At 38.3% G+C, this 21,503-nt stretch overlaps 2 protein-coding genes across 6 annotated transcripts in view; one reads left to right on the top strand and one right to left on the bottom strand.

Moving 5' to 3' along the window:
- Positions 1-408: 408 nt before the first annotated feature.
- Positions 409-7,215, bottom strand: LOC118352742 (uncharacterized). The gene is made up of 3 exons (XM_049103737.1): positions 7,149-7,215; positions 6,063-6,703; positions 409-533 (listed from the first exon to the last, which is right to left on the bottom strand). Exons 1-3 carry the CDS (start codon positions 7,213-7,215, stop codon positions 462-464), a joined length of 780 nt encoding a protein of 259 aa, XP_048959694.1. The 3' UTR covers positions 409-461.
- The window catches only part of ARFGEF1 (ADP ribosylation factor guanine nucleotide exchange factor 1), a 140,257-nt gene continuing 125,384 nt past the window's right edge, over positions 6,631-21,503 (top strand). For 4 of the 5 annotated variants that reach the window (XM_025477897.3, XM_035708368.2, XM_049103739.1 and 1 more), the window contains exon 1: positions 6,631-7,337. In XM_025477897.3, the coding sequence (XP_025333682.1) occupies positions 7,214-7,337 (124 nt within the window). In that variant the 5' untranslated portion in view covers positions 6,631-7,213. The remainder of the gene's footprint in view (positions 7,338-21,503) is intronic. The other variant, XM_049103740.1, reaches the window with a different exon arrangement.

The raw sequence follows: 21,503 nt of genomic DNA, 5'->3' as shown, positions 1-21,503 counted from the left end.
TGGGTGGCTCAGTCGGTTAAGCATCTGCCTTAGGCTTGGGTCATGATCCCAGATCCTGGGATAGAGCCCCACAGAAGGCTCCTTGCTCAGCAGGGAGTCTGCTCCTCCCTCTCCCTTGGCCCCTCCCCTGGCTTGTGCTCTCCTCTCTTTCACTCACTCTCTCAAATAAATAAATGCTGAGAGCTTTTTATCAAGAATAAATGTTGAATGTTGTCAAATGCTTTTTCCTATCAATTGATATGATCATATAGTTACTTTTAGTTTGCCAGTGTGGTCAATTACATTGCTTGATTTTCTAATATTGAAAGCCTGCATTCCCAAGATGAACCGCTACCTTCCCTCCATTGATTATGGTATATTATTCTTTTACATATTGTTGAATTTTATTTGTCAATATTCTTCATTTTTACATTTATGTTCTTAGGAGATCTTGGTCTATAGTTCTTTTTTTGTACTGCTTATCAAGTTTTGATTTCAGGGTTTGTGCTGGCCTCATAAAATAGGTTGAGAATTATCCCATCCTCTTCTGTTTTCTGAAAGAGATGGAGTTGGTGTTATTCTTTAAATGTTTGATAGAACTCACTAGTAAAATTAACTAGGCTTACAGATTTCTTTTTCTAGAAAATTTCAAACTCATTTCAATTTCTTTACAATGTAGGCTTTTACTAAAAATTCCCATTTCTAGTTTTTTTTTTTAAACCTTGACCTCCAGAAAATTAATGCCCACCTAGTCATTAATGTTTAACACACAATTCAGCGTACTAGTTGGTGAGAGTAGTTTCAAAGGAAGGAAAAGATGTGGTCCTACTTTAAAATAATTATGGCACAATGTTGGTGAAAAAGTATTTTCAAATGGATATATACAAATATGTGACTAAGAAGAAAGACATAGGGTAGAACAAAGGTTAAGAGCATGCATGAACTTTGGCAAGTGACAAATATATTTGGTTCTGTAACCTTGGGCAATTAACTTCTCTAACGTTTTTTTCCCCTCCTTTGTAAAAGAGGAGTAATACCATACACATGGTTGAGTTATTGTAGGGATTAAATGAGTTAATGCAAAGGATTCATACAAAGTAAATACCTAGTAGCTATCATTAGTGTGATTTTACTGGAAAAATTATAACTGTGTATACAGAAAAGAGAAGAGAATAGTACCATGGATTATCAGTAAGTACTTTCCATCCCTCTAGAGAATTATATAACTTAAAGATTTTTAAGGAAATTTAAGTGCTTATGCTTTCAGTTTTATTACTCTGTAAAACGTTAGCACTTAATGATTTAAAATTCATAAAAACTCTACTACTTCCAACTTCTGCTCTAGATTTGTAACTTTTTTCTGCCACATTCTAATTTTTTAAAACTTCATGTGATTATCAAATATCATAATGTACTCTCTTATTTAATAAAAGTTTGCTTGCTCCTCTTATCTTTTCTTTCTAAATCAAATTCTTCAATCTACCATGCTCTCCCTCTGTCTGCCCTGTCCAGTATATTGATACTTTTCCTGCAGAACAATTAGCAGGACCTCTGAGTTTGAAGACACTATCCACTTATTTCTGTAATAAACAAGATTAAAACAAGCTGACTGATAAAAGAGGAATATCAAATTAGCTTATAAGTCTGTTCACATGAGAAGCAAGAAAGCAGACTTGACTTAACTTTAGATATGGTCTTTTAGTCATATTAGTCATTATGGCCTCAGCAGAACTGATATGATTCTGTTTAATCAGTGTTTCCCATCTTTTACTAAGTTGCTTGCTTTATCTTTCCTTATATCTTTGGTCTTCAAAAATGTGCAGTCTCATTAAACCCTACTGTGGATATAGAATTAGGTATAAAGTGTGAGGTAGATGATGCTATAAAAGGAGAGGAGGAAGAGATTGATGCTGTTGGAGACATAAGTAGAAAATTTAGAAGGCGATGGATTTTAATGAAGTTTTGAAGCTTGGGAAGCCTCTGCGGAAAGCAAACAAAAGAAAGTTGGTAGTGGGTGCTCTGGATTGCTGGAAGATGAACAAAGGCATGCAGATGCAGGAGAGCTTGGTGTTTGTACAGACACATGGTATCGGGATGCAACGGTGAAGGGTGGATTTGCAGGAAGAAAAGGGATGGAACTTCAGTGCCTAACGTGTATTTCAGGCAAAGAGAGAGTAGGCAGGGAAGGCTATAAGAACAGACTGTTTAGAGAAGCGGTATAGCTTATAGGTCCTGGAGCCAAAGTTTCCAAACTAATCCTGGCGCCACCACTTATTAATTGTATGGCTGGACAAATTGTCTAAATTCTCTCTGTTTCTTCATCTATAAATCAGGGATAATAATGGAAACTTCTTCGTTTGGGTTACTGGGCCTGGCTCATAATAAGCTCATATAAATGTTAATTATTATTACCATTTCTATAGAGAAATTAGTTGGAGAGTCAGGGAAGGGTCAGATGATGGAATGTTTTGAAAGCTAATAGAATTTAGAGATCATGTGAAAGACTACTTTTTTTTTTAGTCAACTGAAAATGATGCTATTTTTGATGTTAACGAATATTGGCTTTTAACATCAATCAGATATGTTCAGCCTTAATTAAAATTTTATTCAGATTTTATTTAATTTTCATGTTACACTGAACTTCTATCTATATTTAAAAGGATGATGGGGAGCCTGGGTGGCTTAGTTGGTTAAGTTTCCAACTTGATTTTGGCTCAGGTCATGATCTTGAGTCATGAGATAGAGCCCTACGACAGTCTCCGGGCTCAATGGAGAGTCTGCTTTAGATTCTCTCTCTCCCCCAGCCCCTCCCTACCCATGCATGCCCCCCCCCTCTCTAAAATAAACCTTTTTAACAATTTAGAAATAAATAAATAGCAATATGATGATAAACCAAGATGCTAAAACCCAGGTCAAAATCTTATTGTTTGATATTCTTTGACTTTTTGGACTCAAAGGAGGAATATTATCCAAAGAGAAAGGGTCGCTAATATACAGCAAAGATATAGATGAAACAGAAAATTCTGAAGGGGAATTAAATGATAGGAAGGTGAAATTGTAGACTGAGGGGTAAAAATGGATTTGGGAAAAACAATCATGTATAAGAAAACTACAGTCTAAAATTTAGAGGATGATAGGTATTTCAGAAAAATTTGAAAGTTTTAAAAACAGCAACAAATCAGGGGGACCCCTGGGTGGCGTAGCGGTTTGGCACCTGCCTTTGGCCCAGGGCGCGATCCTGGAGACCCGGGATCAAATCCCACATCGGGCTCCCGGTGCATGGAGCCTGCTTCTCCCTCTGCCTATGTCTCTGCCTCTCTCTCTCTCTCTCTCTGTGACTATCATAAATAAATAAAAATTAAAAAAAAAAACAGCAACAAATCAAATGCAAGTTAATACTGAGATTGAATTTATTTAAATAGGATAAGCACCAAGCAACAATAATAATACGGAAAAGGGAACATGTACATGGAAACACACTCAATATTTTATATAAAACTTGCCTGAGCTGGATACCCCTCCAACTCTTTCCCCTTCCCCATGTTCTCCAATCTTGTAAATGACAGACTAAAAATATTATCTCTTCTTTTTTCTTCCAAGGATGTCTTTATTTTAGAGTCTTAACTTTTTTTTTTTTTTTTTTTTTTTTTTTGCTTCAGGCAGGTCAAAGTTATATTGAATTTCAAGTTGGGTGAGAATCCCCACTCCCAAGGCTACACATCTTCTGCTCCCAACACTACCACCTTTGGGGAGAAGTCCTAGGCTCAACAAAGGAAGAGGATGGATTGTCCTCTGGGAGAAAGGATGGAGGCCAGTTCTTCTGAGAGGGTTAGGTTGTATCTCAGAGCAGATGATTCTTCTAAAACAGAAAATTGTGCCCTTACCCTCAAAACTGCTCCTGTCCCAGTCTAGGCCATTTCAACAGTTTTTCTACTCACGCTCTGGCTCTGGTCAGAAACATGACATTCATTTGTGACTTCTTCCTTCCTCTTATATTCACTCCAATTCGTTACTAAGTCTTGTCCATTCTGCCACCAAAATATATTTTAAATCTGCCTACTTTGCTCCATCTCCATGGCCATCACTCAGACACCACTAGCCTAATGTTTATGCAAATTAGAAAAAAGATTCCCTTCCCAGGGCAGATGCTGGGGCTAGATTTCAACTTCATTTGCCATCTTTGTGCAGGACATGATCTCTAAGACCTGCATGGTGGTCCTGAGCCCCAGCCCATGACATGCTGCTCTGTTGTAATCACCTTCTTACTTTTCTGCCCACATCCACTCTTGTCTCCTTCCAACCTATTCTCCACACAACAGAGGGACTACTTTTAAATCCCCACTTTTACTTCACACCCTCTTTAACCCTTCAATAGGTTTCTGCTGCTATTAGAATAAGATCCTGAACCCTTACCACAGCCTACTAGGTTCTGTATGGTCTGGTGCCTGGTTCCTTCTTTATCTTTATTGGCACGGGTTCACCTTGATAACTTGCAACCACACTGCCTTTTTTGGTTCCTGAAATTTGCCAAGCTTCCCCCTTAGCTCAAAAGACTGCCTGACTTAGCTTGGTTAATTTTTACTCTTCCTTCAGGTCTCAGTGTAAATGTCACTTCTTTATGATAGCCATCCCTGAACCCCAAATCTAAAGATCTCCTCATAGCACTCTATTCTTTAGTGATACTTAACACATTGGTAATTATATATTCACTAGTTATTTACTTGTTAAATATTCTTTTCCTACTATATATGCTAAACTCCTTAGGGCCGAGGATCATGTCTAACTTAGTCCAGTATCTTTCATTCACCCAAGTTTCTATTCAAGTTCATCCTAAAGGTCTTCTCTATGCCAGTGACTATACTAGATGCTAGGCATAGAGAAGTGAATAGACAGATGAAGTCCTTGCTCCTTTGAGGGAAACATAACCAATCAATAAACACGTAAGCAGACAGGATGATTACAGATTGTGATATGTGGTACGCAGGAGACTGGGCTCTTTCAGCTCAGAAATATGTCTGTATGAATGCCAAATGTTTTGTTTAGGACAGAGCTAGCTGCTAAACATAACTGAAGAATTTACTTTGCTCATGTAAAGCCCAAAACAAATATTCCTGATGGATGGATGGCTCTCCTCCAAGTGGTAATTCAGGGACTCAGGCTCCTTCTAATTTGTGTTCTGCCATCTTCAGCATGTGGCCACAGAAGGGAAACAGCATGGAAGATTGATTGTGAAATTATTATTATTTTTTTTAATGAGCTAAATCTAGATGGTTATACATAATTGCAAGGGAGGCTGGAGAACATAATGTATCTCTGCACTGAGGAAGAAGAGTAAATAGATTTGGGGATTAGCACCTTCAACAGTCCATGGCACAATACTGGCATAATGGAGAAGCAAAGATAAATTAGAAATGGAGCTTGTTTTAAAAAATTTTATAATCTTTGGGTGTACCTAGAAATCAGTATTATGTCTGATTTTAGTATATTGAATCTCCAACCCCCAGGAATCTAGAAATAGTCTTTAAGATGGAATCAATGAATTTGTGTATCTATTTCTCAGAACAACAGTTTTATTATTATTATTATTATTATTATTATTTTAAAACACCACAGTTTTAAAAAAATAATCTTTTTGTCCATTTTAATTCAGGGTCCCCTTCAAGGTTTCCCTTTTTATTTCCCATGGTTTTTAGCCTGTCTCAAATCTTGCCACTTCACAGCCTCTCCATTCGTAGGTTTGGATGATTGCATTAGGACAAGTCCCTAGTCAAGGCAATGGAACGGGTCAGAAGTGAGAGATACTCTAATGTAGCTTTGAACTTGTAGACGTGCACCTAAATCACCATGTAAATCCTTCGCATATATTTTATGGTATTCTTTATAACTGCATGCTCCGAATTAAACACTGTAGAAGTTTTAATTATTCTTTGGTACCAAAGCACACACATGGTCACATGTCTGTGGTAATCTGTATTTAAAGCTCTTCTATTCTTAACCTGGTTTTCATGTCCTGACTGCATCTTAGTATGAAAAGCACAGACACACGGAGCTCTGAGGCACTCCGTCAAATCAGAAACGTTTACCTGTTGGCTTAGCTTTAGACTCCATTCAGGAGGGATCTGAAATCTATAGAGTTTAACCGAGGACTCTGACAGAGATTTTTTTTTTTTTTTTTTAAGTGAAACATGCCTGAATCCATGGCAAATTGGTTCTAGTTTACTCTTGCTAAGAGAGACTCCTCCTTGAGGTGGTCGGAGGTCGGAGGGCACGAGCCTGGACAGCAGTTTCGCACATCGGGTAAGGAAATTTAGCGCGGCAGGTGGAAGCCCTGAGCTGCTGAGAATGGGCGATGCGGCTGCCTCCGTGACCCCCGGAGCAGAAAGGACTGCACTTCCACTCATGGGATCTTCAGGAAGTCGGAGAAGTGGAGGCAGCGTAGCCTGGAGTCCTTGCCACCTCGCGGAAGTCAGGGTGCCCGGGGTCCTCCGCCCTGAGGTGCGCGGAGCCGCCGGGAGGTGCCCGGCGCCGCAGGACGCCCGCCACGCCCCACGCCGCCCTGCAGGCGAACGCAGGAGGCGGCGAGGCCCCGCCGGGCCACCGTAGCGCTGCGGCTCGGGCCTCTCCTCCCGCACCGCCCTCCGCCCCCAGCCTCCCCGCGCCGCGGCAGCTCTGGGCAGGCAGCGCCGCCGCCGCCGCCGCTTCCTCCTCTGCAGCCGTTCGGCCGCTGCGTGACGCGTCGTTTCCTCCCAACATGGCGGCCGGGGCAGGTCGGCGGTGATGGAGGCCAGTCAGCGGCCGCGGCGGGTGCTAATCCCCACAGTAGCCAGGGCAGCCGTGCTCTCTCCGGGCTTCTGAGCCGCCGCCGCCGCCGCCGCCGCGTCCCTCGGCTCCCGGCAGACGGCCGCCCGGGCTGGGCTCCCTCGCCGCCCCTGGGCCGGAGGGGCGAGTGAGGGGGGGTTGGCCGGGAAGCGACCCCAGACCGGGACGAGCGGAGGTCCGACGGGCGCGGCCCTCTAGGGGCGGCCTCTCAGGGCTGGGGAAGACCCCGGGCCCCTCGCCCGCACCGCGGCTGCTCCCACCTGCCGTCCCTTCCTGATCCTGCCGCTGCCCTCCACGCCTCCTCTCCCCCACTTCCACCCCCTCTCTTTTCTCTCTCCTCTTCCTCCCGCTCCTCCTCCCCTCCAGCCGCTGGGAGCCGCGGGTCGGACGAGCCGCCGCCTCCTTCTCTGCGTCCATGTATGAGGGGAAGAAGACGAAGAACATGTTCCTGACCCGGGCCCTGGAGAAGATTTTGGCCGACAAGGAAGTGAAGAAGGCGCATCACTCCCAGCTGCGCAAAGCGTGTGAGGTGGCGTTAGGTGAGCTGGGAGGAGGCCCGGGGAAGTGGTGGGGGGGCGGGGGGGGGGGCGGCGCGGCACCCGCCCCGGGAGGTGGGGTCGTCTGGGGCTGCGGTAGGCCGGCGCCGCCGACCTCAGGGAGCCCGCGTGAAGCGCTTTGCTCGGCGGCCGGAGTTGACAGTAACTCGGCTGGATGCGGGGCAGAGACCGGGTGGAGGCGGAAAGGGCAGTTAGCTAGGCTTGGAACCGACTTGAGAGTAGGAGAGGATTTTGCTGGTGGACCGTGCGGTGCGGACAGGCTATCCCCCCTTTGTGATGAGCGGAAGAGGAGCTGTTGTTTATTAGCTTGGAAATTGAGGTGGAGCTGATTTGTTAAGATGGGGCGTGGGAAGGGTTCCGTATCGTAATTTCGATAACTTTGTGGTTCCGGCGTGGTACTTTGGGAAGATAGGCCGAAGTTGTTCCCTTGTTGACAGTCTTGAGGAGGAGTCTGCAAGAGGTGTACAGTCCATCCTGACATCTCTCTGCCTCCGCCACAGGAAAAACAGTGATGTTGTATGTGACTGGGCTGACCTGGAAGAAGACGACCAGAGAGAGGTTAAGGGGTGGGGGTGGCGATATAAAAGCGAGGAAGGAAGGGAAGCACCTTTAAATATGCTGGCTCTAGTGACAAGGAAGGGAGGGGTTTGAAATGGGGAAAATGAAAAAGACAATGACACCCACCAGCCACATGTCTGGACAGTGGCAGCTGCTCTCAAGCTTGAATTCTGATTTATAGTTCAGAGAGGAGATGTAGCGTACCGAAGCCTATAGCAGAGTAAATCCAAACAATACCTGTAGTGAGAACAGGCAGATGAGGAATTGTTAAAGGGGGAACACTGATCTATTGCATCCGTCAAAGATGAAATCTTTTAAGGAAAGACCAGGACATTTAACACAAAGAGGAATTCCTAATGCTTCTGTTTTAATTTTATAGCACTGGAAATAGACTATATCAAATTAACAAGAAAATGAAGCTTGTTAAACGGGCTTTGGGGAAAAAGTGTTCTTGAATGGAGTAAAATCCAAAATAGCTTAAATGCGTGCTGAAGTAAAAGGTGAAGACAGGAAAGGCCTTTTAATTATTAAAGTAGACTACTTTTTAATCTGCTACAATAAGCTGTACTGTTTTTCTTTCTTTTTTTTTTTTTTAGGTATTTTAAGGTAATGATTTGAAAGATACTACTGAAAAAATTTCATTAAAATATTTTTGAATCTTTGGTGTAGTGGGTTTAAGTTTAGTTATTTGGCCCTTCATGGATCAGCAGTTCATCTTTTTTATTCTTGTAGTTAATGGAAGACTGTTCTAGGTGGATGAGAAGACATTGTATAGTGATAAAAATTGAGTTTATATCTAGATACTAAAGGAGTAATTGTTACATTGGGGTGGGATGAGGGAAGAAATGATTTTTAGAGTTTTTAAAAGAATTATGTCTAGGTTTATAATAACTTGCAGGCTAAGGAACTTAAGAGATTCAGACTAAAGTTTTAGTTTGAGACCAGATTTTCCATGCTAATTACATTTTTAATATATTATAGATATTAGACTGACAAGATAGTGTTTTGTATACATATTTTTTTTCCTCTCCAAAATGCCAGTATAAGTTGAGTGTGTTTTAATAGAGAGTTCAGTGGAAGGAAAATCTGGGATCCTGGGATTAAATCCCAGTTCTGTTACAGTGCAGTATAGTCAAGGCTTTGGGCCTTCGTTTCTTCCTTCCTTGTAAAATTAGGATAGTGAACTTTATTATTGTACCGTTACATCCTCTCTAATGTTGTATGAACGTGAACGCACCGTTGTGTTAACTTGTGCACTGAGTATTCCTCCCCCTTTTGATTGCCGTCTTCAGAGATTGAGGGCTTATGGCTTGATCCTTGCTGTATCTAGATGTAGGAGCTACTGGGTAGTGTGTGTGCTAGCTATATGAGGAATCGTCTATTGCAGATTTTGCTGGTTTTACCTTTTTGCATGCCTTTTCCATTTAGTTAGGAGAAGCTTATTATAAGGGATGTGACTACCCAGGCAGGGGCTAGGCAATGCAATACTTTATAAAAGATGTATAAGGTTTTTTCTCACATTTTATAAAAATTGCATCTAGTTTTCATGCAAAATCTCATTGAGCAATTTCAAGGTAGTTAATCCCTGATGAACTTTGTCTCTTCTTCTAGTCATCTATCTAAATTATTGCCACTCATAAATTGATAGGGATAACCCCTTTCATTTTTAAAGAAAGTAATGTTTTTGTTTTGTTTTTTTGTTTTTTGTTTAGAAAGTAATGTTTTACAGTGAGTTGGTGTCTTCAAATATATATTGTCCCTGGAAACTATTATAAATCTCCTCTCTGCTCTTGGTTATTGAGAATCCAGACCCACTTTGGTCTCTTGATAATCTCTGTGGCCATCAAGCAGGATGGGAAGGTAAACTGGAATGGACTGGTTTGGTCATCTCAGATCTAGATTAGGTTATGAGTGGGTAGGACTTGTATGATGGAAGTATAGAAGCTAGTGCTATAATCCTTATAAATATACTTTCTAAATAACCTTTCTGACTACACCTGCCAGCATTCTTCCTCCTTCCCACCCCCAGATATTTATGGAGCACTACAGAGGAGCTGGAGGAAGATGGACAATTAACAGGAAAGTATATAGTATGTCAGACTTTCAATCCTTTTGTGTTTTAAAGTTACTGGCAGATGAGATTTCAGAAAACTGGTATTCAAAATTCAGTTACCTTTTAACAGTGGCCAGTTACAGTTTTTCTGTAAATAAATCATAGTTCACCACATATTCTTAATAAAATGTTTTTTGTTTTTGTTTTTTTGTTAAAGCTTTTAGCAAACCTTATCAAGATTAGGGGAGATTTTACTTTATTAAAACAAAATACGTTCCCAAAGATCGTACAAAAAGGAAATTACATTTTATTTTCACAAAAAGAAAAGTAAGGAAAACTTTAAAGGGTATGCAGATTATTTAAAATTTTTGTCAAATTATCTTACATTTCAGACTTTATTTTAAATAATGATTTAAAAAAAATATTCTCATCTGTATTGTTATAATCAGTGTGAAGTCCACAGGCCCAAGAACAGCTCCAGGTTGCCCTCTCTTGGTACCTGCCCGGCTACAGCTCTCTGCAGCTAAGAGTAAACTCTTCCAGGCTGCCCTAGCTTAGCTTGATCCATTCCTGCTCTCTAGAATCCTGAATTAAAAATAGTCTGGCCATCTGCTGGCAGATGAGACAACAGCTGAGCTATTTTTAGTTTCAAAGCATTTAGGATTGTTGCAGGATCGGACTTGAAGGTAGCATTGTTTGTCTCACGGGAGGGTACATTTGGGCCATATTCCAATGTGGCCTCTAAGTTTCAGGAGTTTCTTTGATTTTAGAGCAGTGACTAGTTAAGCTTCCGCTTCTAACAGATATCAATGAAGATACTCTACAAATGTTAGGATGAACTAGTTCAAGGTTAGAAGCTGGCACTGTTATGGAATAGAAGTGAAAAAGGTTACCACAAGAAGGTTTTAGAGGCAAGGGAGGCATGCAGGGGCCATCATAAGGGTGAGATCCCTTGAGATATGGGAGAATGATGGAGAAAAAGAGGACTTGTGAGGGAAGTAATTTTTATATTAGACAACATATGAATTTGTGTTGTTTATCATATCCTAAAGTGATCCTACTGATTTAGTTCTTTTAATAGTCTGTTACCCAAAATTATAGTTATCCCCAGAAATACAAATATAATATTTAGTCTAAAAATTTACAGCACTTCTTTCTGTACCTCCAATCCTGCCCTTATTTTGGTTAGCAGTGTTGCAAAAAGGGATATATAGGTGGAGAGGAATTACTTGCGTGCTGTTTACCCTAATTTTATGCTACTTTTGGTAATATCAATTTTTGTTACTCTTCACCTTTTAAGGAAAAAAGTGATTCATTCCCAAGTTATATCCTGCAGTGTCCCTTTTAATTGTAATTTAAATCAATTAGCAAGTCTCCTTTTAAACCTTTTAAACCTTCCTTGATATTTAAGGTATAAGGTGTTTTCAGTAAGTCAGGCTGACAGAATTTTTGCTATAGCTAGGATAAAAGAGTAATGAATCAAATGATTGATGAAAAGATTCTATTAAATTTGAGTGAAAAAATACATTTGGGTTTCAGTGTATATTCTTTCCATTGTGGAGATTTACAATGCACATTAACATAGTTGAGATTCTGAAAAGTCCTCTAAGAAAGATATCTGCTCTATTTGCTTATTGAAGTTTTTCTTATTTGACCCTTTTCAGTGTCTTTTAACACTTCTGTGAAACATTGTTCCTTGGAATTTATTTTGGGACCCTATTCAAGGGAAAGAAAAGCCCTAATTACTGATAACATAGAGATACAATAGACACAGTAGCCCTAAGTATAGATGAGACTATTCTTCAGAATAGTCATTGTGTTTTGGGAAGCAGCTCTGTTGACAGGTAGGAAGAAGAAAGTCAGAAATAAGGAGCAGTTGGGAAGAGTGGTATCCCATCATAGGACTGTTTGCTTACTAGCTCTCTCTGTTTCCCATCCCATCCTATGGAAAGCAACTAGTTGTCTCTCCTGATAATATTTAACTTGTAGAGAAACGTCTGTGTGGTAATTGTTTTTTCAAAGCAGAATAAAAATATATTGTGAATAGGAAATAATCTGGGGGAATATTTGTCATATTCCTTACAAAGTGGAGGAGGAGATATTTGAAAAGGGAAAAAATACATGAAAAGATTGTCACCATTCAAATTTAGGTGTGTTCTTCATCTAGATATTGATTGAGCTAGCCAGATAATTGTGTGCCAGATACTGTTCCAGTGCTGGGCATACAGTGCTGAACCAAACATGCTTTCATGGAACTTACTTGCTAGTTCATGGAGGCTAACAGTAAAAAACAAATAAACATGGATTGTTGGATTGTTATTTGCTGAAGCAGTGGTTTAGAAGGGTAAAGGGAGAATGACCCAGGAGTGCAGTTTTAGATAGGGTTGTCAGTAAAGGCCTTTCTATGAGGTGACATTTCAGCAGAGAAGTGGAAGAAGACAGAGATTTAGCCTTTCAAATACCTGGATGAAACAAAAAGAGGTAACAATAAGACAAGTGTATGCGTGGTACTTTCCAGGAAGAAAGGAGGTTTATGCGGCTGGGGAAGAGTGAGAAGATAGCGGTAGGAGGGGAGAGTGACTTTGGATTTTATTGTATCTATGATAGAAGCCACCCGGAGAGTTTTGTGTGAGAGAATGATGTAGCAGATTTACATCTTAAAAGGCTCACTTTGGCCTGAGATGGTAGTGATTTAGGCTAGGCTGATGGGGGCAGTGAGAATTGGTTGCTTTTTGGAATATATTTTAAAGGAGTCCATGGGATTTGCTGACGGGTTGCTTGTATGACAACAGTCTTGTACAGAGCTACAGGATTCTTGGAGAGGGCATTCAAAATGATGAGGGAATACCAGGAGAGAAATAGCCTTTGGGAAATAAGTTCTAATAAACATTTTCTTCTAATCCTTTATATGTATATGTAATTTTTTAATGATAGAATTTCCTGATGATAAAATAGGCTACTTTCTAATTAGAAAAGGACACAATTAAAATGATAGGATATTTCCAACTGAGAATGCACAAAACAATTTCAAATTTGAGTTGTTAGGTTTTTTTCAGTGAAGTTTTTTCCTAAGAGAACAAACTTTCACATAGTTAATAAACAACTGGCCTAATCCCATTTTAGAATAGAATCTTTGCATATTTATTTGTTTATTATTATTATTTCTTAGATTTATTTATTTATGTATTCATGATAGACATAGAGAGAGAGAGAGAGAGAGGCAGAGACACAGGCAGAGGGAGAAGCAGGCTCCATGCCAGGAGCCTGACGCGGGACTCGATCCCGGGACTCCAGGATCGTGCCCTGGACCAAAGGCAGATTTAAATTAGTTGAGGATCTCCAGATGAAATCATTTTGGATTTAGGGTGTGTCTAAATCCAGTGACTGGTGTTCTTATAACTGGAGGAAGGGACGGGGAGATACATGAAGAAGGCCATGTGAAAATGAAGGTAGAAATTGGAGTTATACTGCCATAAATAAGCCAAGGAACGCCTGTAGTCACCAGAAGCTAGGAAGAGGCAAGAAAGATTCTTCCTTGGAGCCTTCAGAGATACTGTAGTTCAAATATCTGAGCTCCAGAACTGTGAGTGCAAATTTCTCTTGCTTTAAGCCACCAAGTTTGTTAATGCAGCCCTAGAAAACGAGTGGAAGTTCCCTTTCCTAACTTTTCAGACCCAGTTTGATTTGAGTTGCATTTATAGAGTATACCATATATGTGTTTAAAACAGTCAAATGCAGTCTTTGGCTGATTTCTGTTTCAAAAATCTAGAAGACAATTATTCTGAGGCTTCAGTGTGTGTGTCTCTTGAAAAAGTTCTTTATAAAAGGGTCCTGGGACCAAGTATTTAAAAGGTTAGTATTCTTTTAGTATTTCTGTTTTGCTTAAATTTAGACTTGATATAACTACATTGGCCTATATATAGTCTTGTTATTTTCTCATCCAGGAAAGATTGTGAAAAAAATCTATAAAATATTTCATATCACATTATTACCTCTGGCAGTATCTTTAGAAAAATTCACATGGGGCAGTTGATATTTTTCTCACAAGTTTGAATCACTTAATCAGCTGTTAAATAACTTTATCTATCTAGAACCTTGCTAAGAAATGAAATAATAAAAATATAAGCTGACAGTAAGTATCATGTCTTCACTTCCAGGTATTCAGAGGAGAGTCCAAATGTCTTTACGCTGCCTGTTTATTTTTAATTATATATAAGTCCAATGAATTTGGCAGTTTATCCTTCTTTATTTGTTGTAAATAAAACCTTTTCTTCAAACCACTTTCAAAAGTAAAACTGGGGAAAGATCATTTGTGACACTGCTAAGTGAAGATAGCCATTGCTAACCTTAAAAAAGAAATTTGTTGATGTATAATGTACATAATATAAAATCTGCCCTTTTTTGAAAAAATTTATTTCATCTTGACACCCTGTATGAGGCTCAAACTCACCCAAGATCAAGAGTCAAATGCTCTTCTGACTGAGCCAACTGCATGCCCAAAGTCTGCCCAATTTAATTGTAATGATTTTTATTAAATTCATTGAGTTGTACAGCCATACCATAATCTAGTTTCAGAACACTTCCTTTACCTCAGTAAGATCCCAGTGCCAGTTTATAGCTAATCCCTGGTGTCACCCCCAGTTCTAGGTATTCACAAATATATTTTCTGTGTCTAGATTTGCCTTTTTTGTATATTTCTTGTAAGTATCATCATACATATATAGTCTTTTGTGTCTGGCTTCTTTCACTCAGCATGTTTTTGAGGTTCATTCATGTTGTAGCATGTATCACTGTTTCATTTCTTTTTATTAATGAATCGTATTCCAGAGTGTAGATGCACCACATTTTGTTTATTCACCAGTTGATGGACATTTGGGTTGAATGAATAATGCTCCTGTGAATATTTGTGTGTAGGTCTTTATGTGGACCTAAATTTTTCTTTTGTATAGTTACTACCTAGGAGAGGAATTGCTGTGTCATATGATAAACCTTTGTTTAACTTTTTAAGAAACTAAGCTTTTTTCCAAAGTGGCTGTACCCTTTTATATCCTCATCAGCAGTGTAGGAGGGTTTTTCATACATCCTTGCCAGCCAAAAATTATTACTGTCTTTTTTTTTATTTTAGCTGTCTTAGTTGACATGAAATTATTTCTTTGAAACACTATTAACTTTTTGAAGTGTTTTTTCTAGACCTTATTCTGACAACACATACCACAAACACACATACGTACACATACACTCACAGATGTATTCTTCAAAAATTGAGCTCATTAATTTTGTAAGGCAATAGTAAGAAGGAAAAGAAATAGCTTATATTTATTGTTTACTGTATGCCAAGTTCTGTGCCTATTACTTTATTGTCTTTATCTCAGTTCGTCCTCCAAACAACCCTATGTGTTTAGGTGCTATGATTATCTGCAGTTTGCAAAAGAAGAAACTGAGGTTTAGAGCCTATGTTTGCAGAATTAGAATATGAATGAGTCTTTTTGGCCCTAATGCGGTGCACCCCTCCTGCACCCTTACTCATAAAACTTTTTTTTTACAATTAACACATTACAAATAAGGAAAGAAGGACTTCTATGAAAACAAAGCTACTCTTAAGAAAGAGAAGGGGTGGAGATGCCTGGGTGGCTTAGCAGTTTAGCTCCTGCCTTCGGCCCAGGACATGATCCTGGAGTCCCAGGATCGAGTCCCACATCGGGCTCCCTGCATGGGGCCTGTTTCTAACTCTGCCTCTCTCTCTCTGTGTCTCTCATGAATAAATTAATAAAATCTTAAAAAAAAAGAAGGGGCAAAATACGTAACAACTATCTCACAACAGTACAGAGAAATAACTGCTTTCTATATTTCAGTGACTCTCAAGGCTCTTTACACACTATATGTTAATAATAGCATCGTTGAGTCTGTCATACAAAAAATCATTTTATTTGGTGTTTTGCTTAAGTCAGCCAGATTTATATGTATTTCTGTATATATAATATTTTAAACAAAATTTTAAACTAAGATTTTAATACTTTAAGCCATTTGGAAAACTCACCTGTTCTGTGACACTCTTAAAGATTCTGGTGGGGATCCCTGGGTGGCGCAGCGGTTTGGCGCCTGCCTTTGGCCCGGGGCGCGATCCTGGAGACCCGGGATCGAATCCCACGTCAGGCTCCCGGTGCATGGAGCCTGCTTCTCCCTTTGCCTGTGTCTCTGCCTCTCTGTCTCTCTCTCTGTGTGACTATCATGAATAAATAAATAAAATCTTTAAAAAAAAAAAAAGGATTCTGGTGATCTTTTATGGTACCTGAGTTCCTCATCTTTTAAAAATATTCTTACTTTTTATCTTAATATTTTGTAGCATTTTCAAATCATTTTAAAAATTGAAATAAAAACAAAATCTTATTAAAATGTTATAGGAAGTAAGACTTTATTACCTAAAAATAACTGGTTGTATATATCTCATTGTCTTCATAAGCATAAAATTATTGTGGGGTACCTGGATAGCTCAGTTGGTTAAGTGTCCACCTCTTGATTTTGGCTCAGGTCGTGATGTCAGGGATCTTGTCAAATCCAGCTCTGTGAGGTTCTGCGTTCAGCAGGAGTCTGTTTGAGATTCTCCCTCTCCCTGCCCCCCCCCCCCCCCGCCGTGTGCGCATGCTTTCTCTCTAAAATAAGTAAATAAAACTTAAGTAAATATAGTTATTGTGTAATTGTCATAATTTTCAGTTGTATGATCTCATCATTTCATATGCATTTTCTATATATGTATTTTGTCTTCCTACCAAGAATTTTAATAATGTTTTAAAGTATGTTTTTAGTTTAGGAACATTCACTTTTAAATTTTGCTGTACAAATGTTTCTTATATATATATTTGTGTGTATATATATTTATTAATCCCTGCAAAATTTATTGTTATGTATGCAGAATTATTTACATTAAACACTAAGGTTGAGTTCGCTGGGTGAGAGTATGGTCATTTATGGCTCTTGTTCCTCAGGTAGAATTGTCATAAATGTACTCTTACTTGTACTGGGTGCAAGTATATAGCTGACTACTGAGGAAAATAAGACCGGAATATTCATTCTCTTTAGGTTGATTGATTTTTGACTTATTTTTATGTAACCATTGCTTTTCATATTTCTTTTGCAATTTTTTTTCCTGTTCTAAAAGTAGAAAATAAAGACCTAAAACTCCCCTTTATAAATCAGGATATGTATACTTTTGTTTTCTATAGATTTTTACTTTTTTGGTGCTTATTTTCTTGAATTTATTAGGATATAGTTGGAGGTATTTAATAGGTTCATTTTCTCCCTGTGAATTGATAGGTGGTAAAAAAGTTACAAAGTTAGAAAGCATTTTATTACTTCCTATGCTATTGATCATTCTCATTTTTATTAGCATAGTACCTAACACGGTATCTGATGGGGTTGATTAGTCCTCGTTGCCTCCTATTTATTTTTTTTATAATGTTGCTTGAATTTTCCCCCAAATTTTCTTTTTGTTCTTTAATGTTTACTTTTAGCATTTTATTAATGTAATGGTAAAGTCAGCCTTTCTTTCATTTTATTTTTATATGTAAGATAAAAAGTGTTATAGTTGGAAAGAAGTTGATTATTTTATGTATTTTGTTGGGTTTCTGCTTTATTCCGAGTTTTAATTCTTACATAGTAATTGAGAGTGTGTTCAATGAATTCACAAGCCAAAGGTTATTTGTAATTTCTAATGTGCTTGTATGTTTAGAAATGAAAATGGAACCACAGTTTAATAGTGAATAGAAATAAAATGTAGTATATGTTGATACCAGTTAATAATTAAATTAACAATACTTAACAATTAAACTTTTAAAATATGTATCAGTGCCCAAAGTAGGTATTTTATTATGATTAGAGAACAGAGGTTTTAGAGTGGATACTTTACAACTATTTTGCTACAAGACACACGGACAGAAATTAAACTTAACAGAAGGTATTTGTTTTTATAAAGCAGTGATGAATCTCTATGCTTGTATATATGACGCGAAAGCTATTCTCTCTGTTCTCACCCCAACCCCATTTCTGTGGCTGTTGGAGAGGACTCTTGAATGGCAAATTAGGAAGAAAGGTACTTTTTTTGGTTAATATACACACTTCTTCACTTAAAAAGTCAACAAATAGGCCAAAGTATGGTATCTTAAACTTATTTATGTGATTATGTGTTTATATATTTGTTGAGTTATATTCCATTGGAAATAGTTAAAACAAGTATTTCTTCAGTTTAGTTAAAACAAGTATTTCTTCAGTTTATAGTTTTCTTTTACATTTCAAAAAGCATATTGGATTAATATTCCAAAATCTGATTTCCCTATAAAAAAAGGCATTCAAATTATCCTTACAATTATTTTTGTTTGGTTGGTTTCTCTTGGTTTGAATGAAAAATGTCTTTAGGTGGATGCCAGGGTGGCTCAGTGGTTGAGTGTCTGCCTTTGGCTCAGGGCGTGATCCCAGTCCTTGGATAAAGTCCTGCATCTGGCTCCCTGTGAGGAGCCTGCTTCTCCCTCTGCCTATGTCTGTCTCTGCCTCTCTTTGTGTCTCTCATGAATAAATAAAATCTTTAAAAAAATGTTTTTAGGAAAGATTAGCCTTTTTCTGGTTTATTACAAAACTAAAATAATATGAATATTTACTGAGCAATTTTAAATTATATTTAAAATTGAGTATCCCTTGAATTTTCTTTTTTTAAAGTTTCCCTAAATGGTTTCTACAAATTTGGTCTCATCAAATACCACTTATAAAAAATATAAACAAATAAATGACAGTGAGGACTGATTCATCAATCAGATAACCATTTCAGGCACTATGCTAATTTAAATTGAGAATTGACTGACGAAATAAGATGTGGTAAAATGTCTTTGAAAATGCTCATTGAAGTTTTCTGTCTTTAACATTTATTAAAATTATGTGGTCTTTGCCTAATAGCAAATAAGGAGCTTTGATTGCCACTCATGCATGCCTAATGCTATTCTGTGTAATTAAGATCTCTTATTAGTTTGCATGACTAAAATTTCTTAATGTAAACTTTTTGTTGATCCATTAATGTCCCCAAATATTTTGTCTAGGATAGTCACTGTTAATAATTTGGCTTTCTGGGAGATGTATAAGAAAATAAAAATATCTTTGAGTTTGGAAATTAAATGTCAAGCCTGTTTGCTTTTCCTCAGTTTTCCATGTTTGTTTTTTAAACTTTTATCCTGAAGTTTTCACTTAAAAAAGTTATCACAATATTTCAGTTCCTTTTTTTGCAACCACTCCTTTTATGTTTATTTCCTACCTGATCCTTCTTATCTCTCTTCCTCTTTTCAAACCTCAGAACCTGTGAGCATCGACATATTAATCCACTCTTGATTAATAAAGACATATTTTATTTTTTATTTATTTATTTTTAAAGATTGTATTTATTTATTCATTAGAGACACAGAGAGAGAGGCAGAGACACAGGCAGAGGGAGAAGCAGGCTCCATGCAGGGAGCCTGATGTGGGACTCGATCCCAGGACTCCAGGATCACACCTCGAGCCAAAGGCAGATGCTCAACCGCTGAGCCACCCAGGCGTCCCAATAAAGACATATTTTAAAGCAATTGAGACAATTTAAAAATCATCAGAAAGTAACCACGCACCTGGTAGTATCTCTTGATATGATCTCCCAAATGACCACTAATTTGTGGAAATGAAAGAAGGTTCATTCCATTGTGGAAAACCAGATTAATGGCAGTCCGTTACTAGGTCTGGGAGGAATGAGAAGCAGGTAAGATAGTGAGAGATATCCTAGGTATCTAACAAAGCTGTCTAACATAGGGATAATTCTTTTTTCCTAAATGAAAAAATGATTAATTTGAAATTGCAAACAAAGTAATAACCAGAAATGTATTGAAATGGTTGCCCTAAAGAAACACCTGTGCATACGAACTGCCATATTCTAGGAAGAAAAAAACACAATGTAAAGAGATTCTTATAAGTCTCAATCTACAGATATTATTTAAAATTAGGGGTAAAAAAAATCCCATAAATATCTAGGCAGAGAAAATAAACTTCCAACGAAGGAATTGTAAGTTTAAGATTGCAAGGGAGAATTTTACCCTAGGTAAACTTAAGTAATAGGAATTTGCTGAAAATCATAGAACAGCAACAGCAACTCTGCTAATAAAGTCAAATATACTGTTTCATTATTTTTTTAAATCTATGCCTTAACGTGCTTCTCTGTCTTTTTTTTCCTTGTTCCTTAATTTCCTCTCCTTTTCCTGTCTCTTTCATCTATATCCACTCTTTTCTCTCATTCCCTGTATTTCAAATAGTATTTTTCTTCTTTTTATTTCAATAACTTCTAAAAATTGTTAGAAAATAATCAGACATGTTGTGAAGATATCTGTACAAATTTATCCATCATTGTGCTCTCTATAATTATTAAAAGTTCAAACTAAGTTGTCAGCAATATGGGATTGTTTAAATAAATAATGGTATTTGGAATACTACAAAGCACTGAATAGTGACATGCTGGAAATATATTCATTTATATGGGAAGATCAGGCTTCATCACTCATTAGTTTATGGTAAGAAAGTTTTGTTTTTCAGTTAATGCCATCATGCTCTTTCTTGTTTTGATTACTCAAAATGGAGAAGGAATAACTGATCTCAAACAGACTTTTGGCTAGGAACTACTTATAATTTATGTCTCTGGTAATCTAGTGAATATCATATAAGAATTAAAAAGTCTTTCTTAGAAAAGTCCATTGGTTACTGTATCTTTGAAAACACAAAGGAAGCCTTAGTTTTCACCTCAGATAAACCCTAAGCTACGAAAAATTTACAGGTTTTAGAAGATCTCCTTTCCATGTAGGGTATCCATTGTAGCCTTCTAATAAATACATTTAGTAAAGGTATGAAAATTGATTGAATAGAGGTTTCTTGATATTTATAAAGGTCTATTAGTGGTATAAACTTCGTCTTGCAAATTCTTAGGTCTACATCTATGTCTACTAGAGTATTGGAAGGAAAAGGGCTCCCAGAGCAGTGCCCACCTTGCCCTCTAGGTGTGTTCTGCTTCAGCACGGCCTCCGGCCTGCTAGTCTTGGATGCTTGACCCAGCTCAGCACTCAGGGCAACTTACAACTCTGCCTGGTCCTGGGCCATGAGGTCAGGGAGGGGCTGCTCATGGTCTAGGCAGACCTCCCTTTAGTTCTTAGAGGACAGAAGGTGTGACCTGTGTGCCAATTACCTTCCATTCAGTCCTGTGGATGACTGGGGTGGGAAGTTGTAAATAAATGCCCTGTGGCATTTGTTGTCAGTTCTCAACAAAACAAAATAAAACCAGTACAAGTGGGCCTGGGCAGCTTAAACCACTGTTGTTCAAGAATTAACTATACAGGGATGCCTGGGTGGCTCAGCAGTTGAGCATCTGCCTTTAGCTCAGGGAGTGAACCAGCAGTTCCAGGATCTAGTCCCACATCGGGCTCCCTGCATGGAGCCTGCTTCTCCCTCTGCCTATGTCTCTGCCTCGCTCTCTCTGTCTCTCATGAATA

This window comes from Canis lupus, chromosome 29 (genome assembly GCF_003254725.2).
Source record: "Canis lupus dingo isolate Sandy chromosome 29, ASM325472v2, whole genome shotgun sequence".
Lineage (NCBI taxonomy): Eukaryota > Metazoa > Chordata > Mammalia > Carnivora > Canidae > Canis > Canis lupus.
This window is presented reverse-complemented; position numbering and strand designations above follow the sequence as displayed.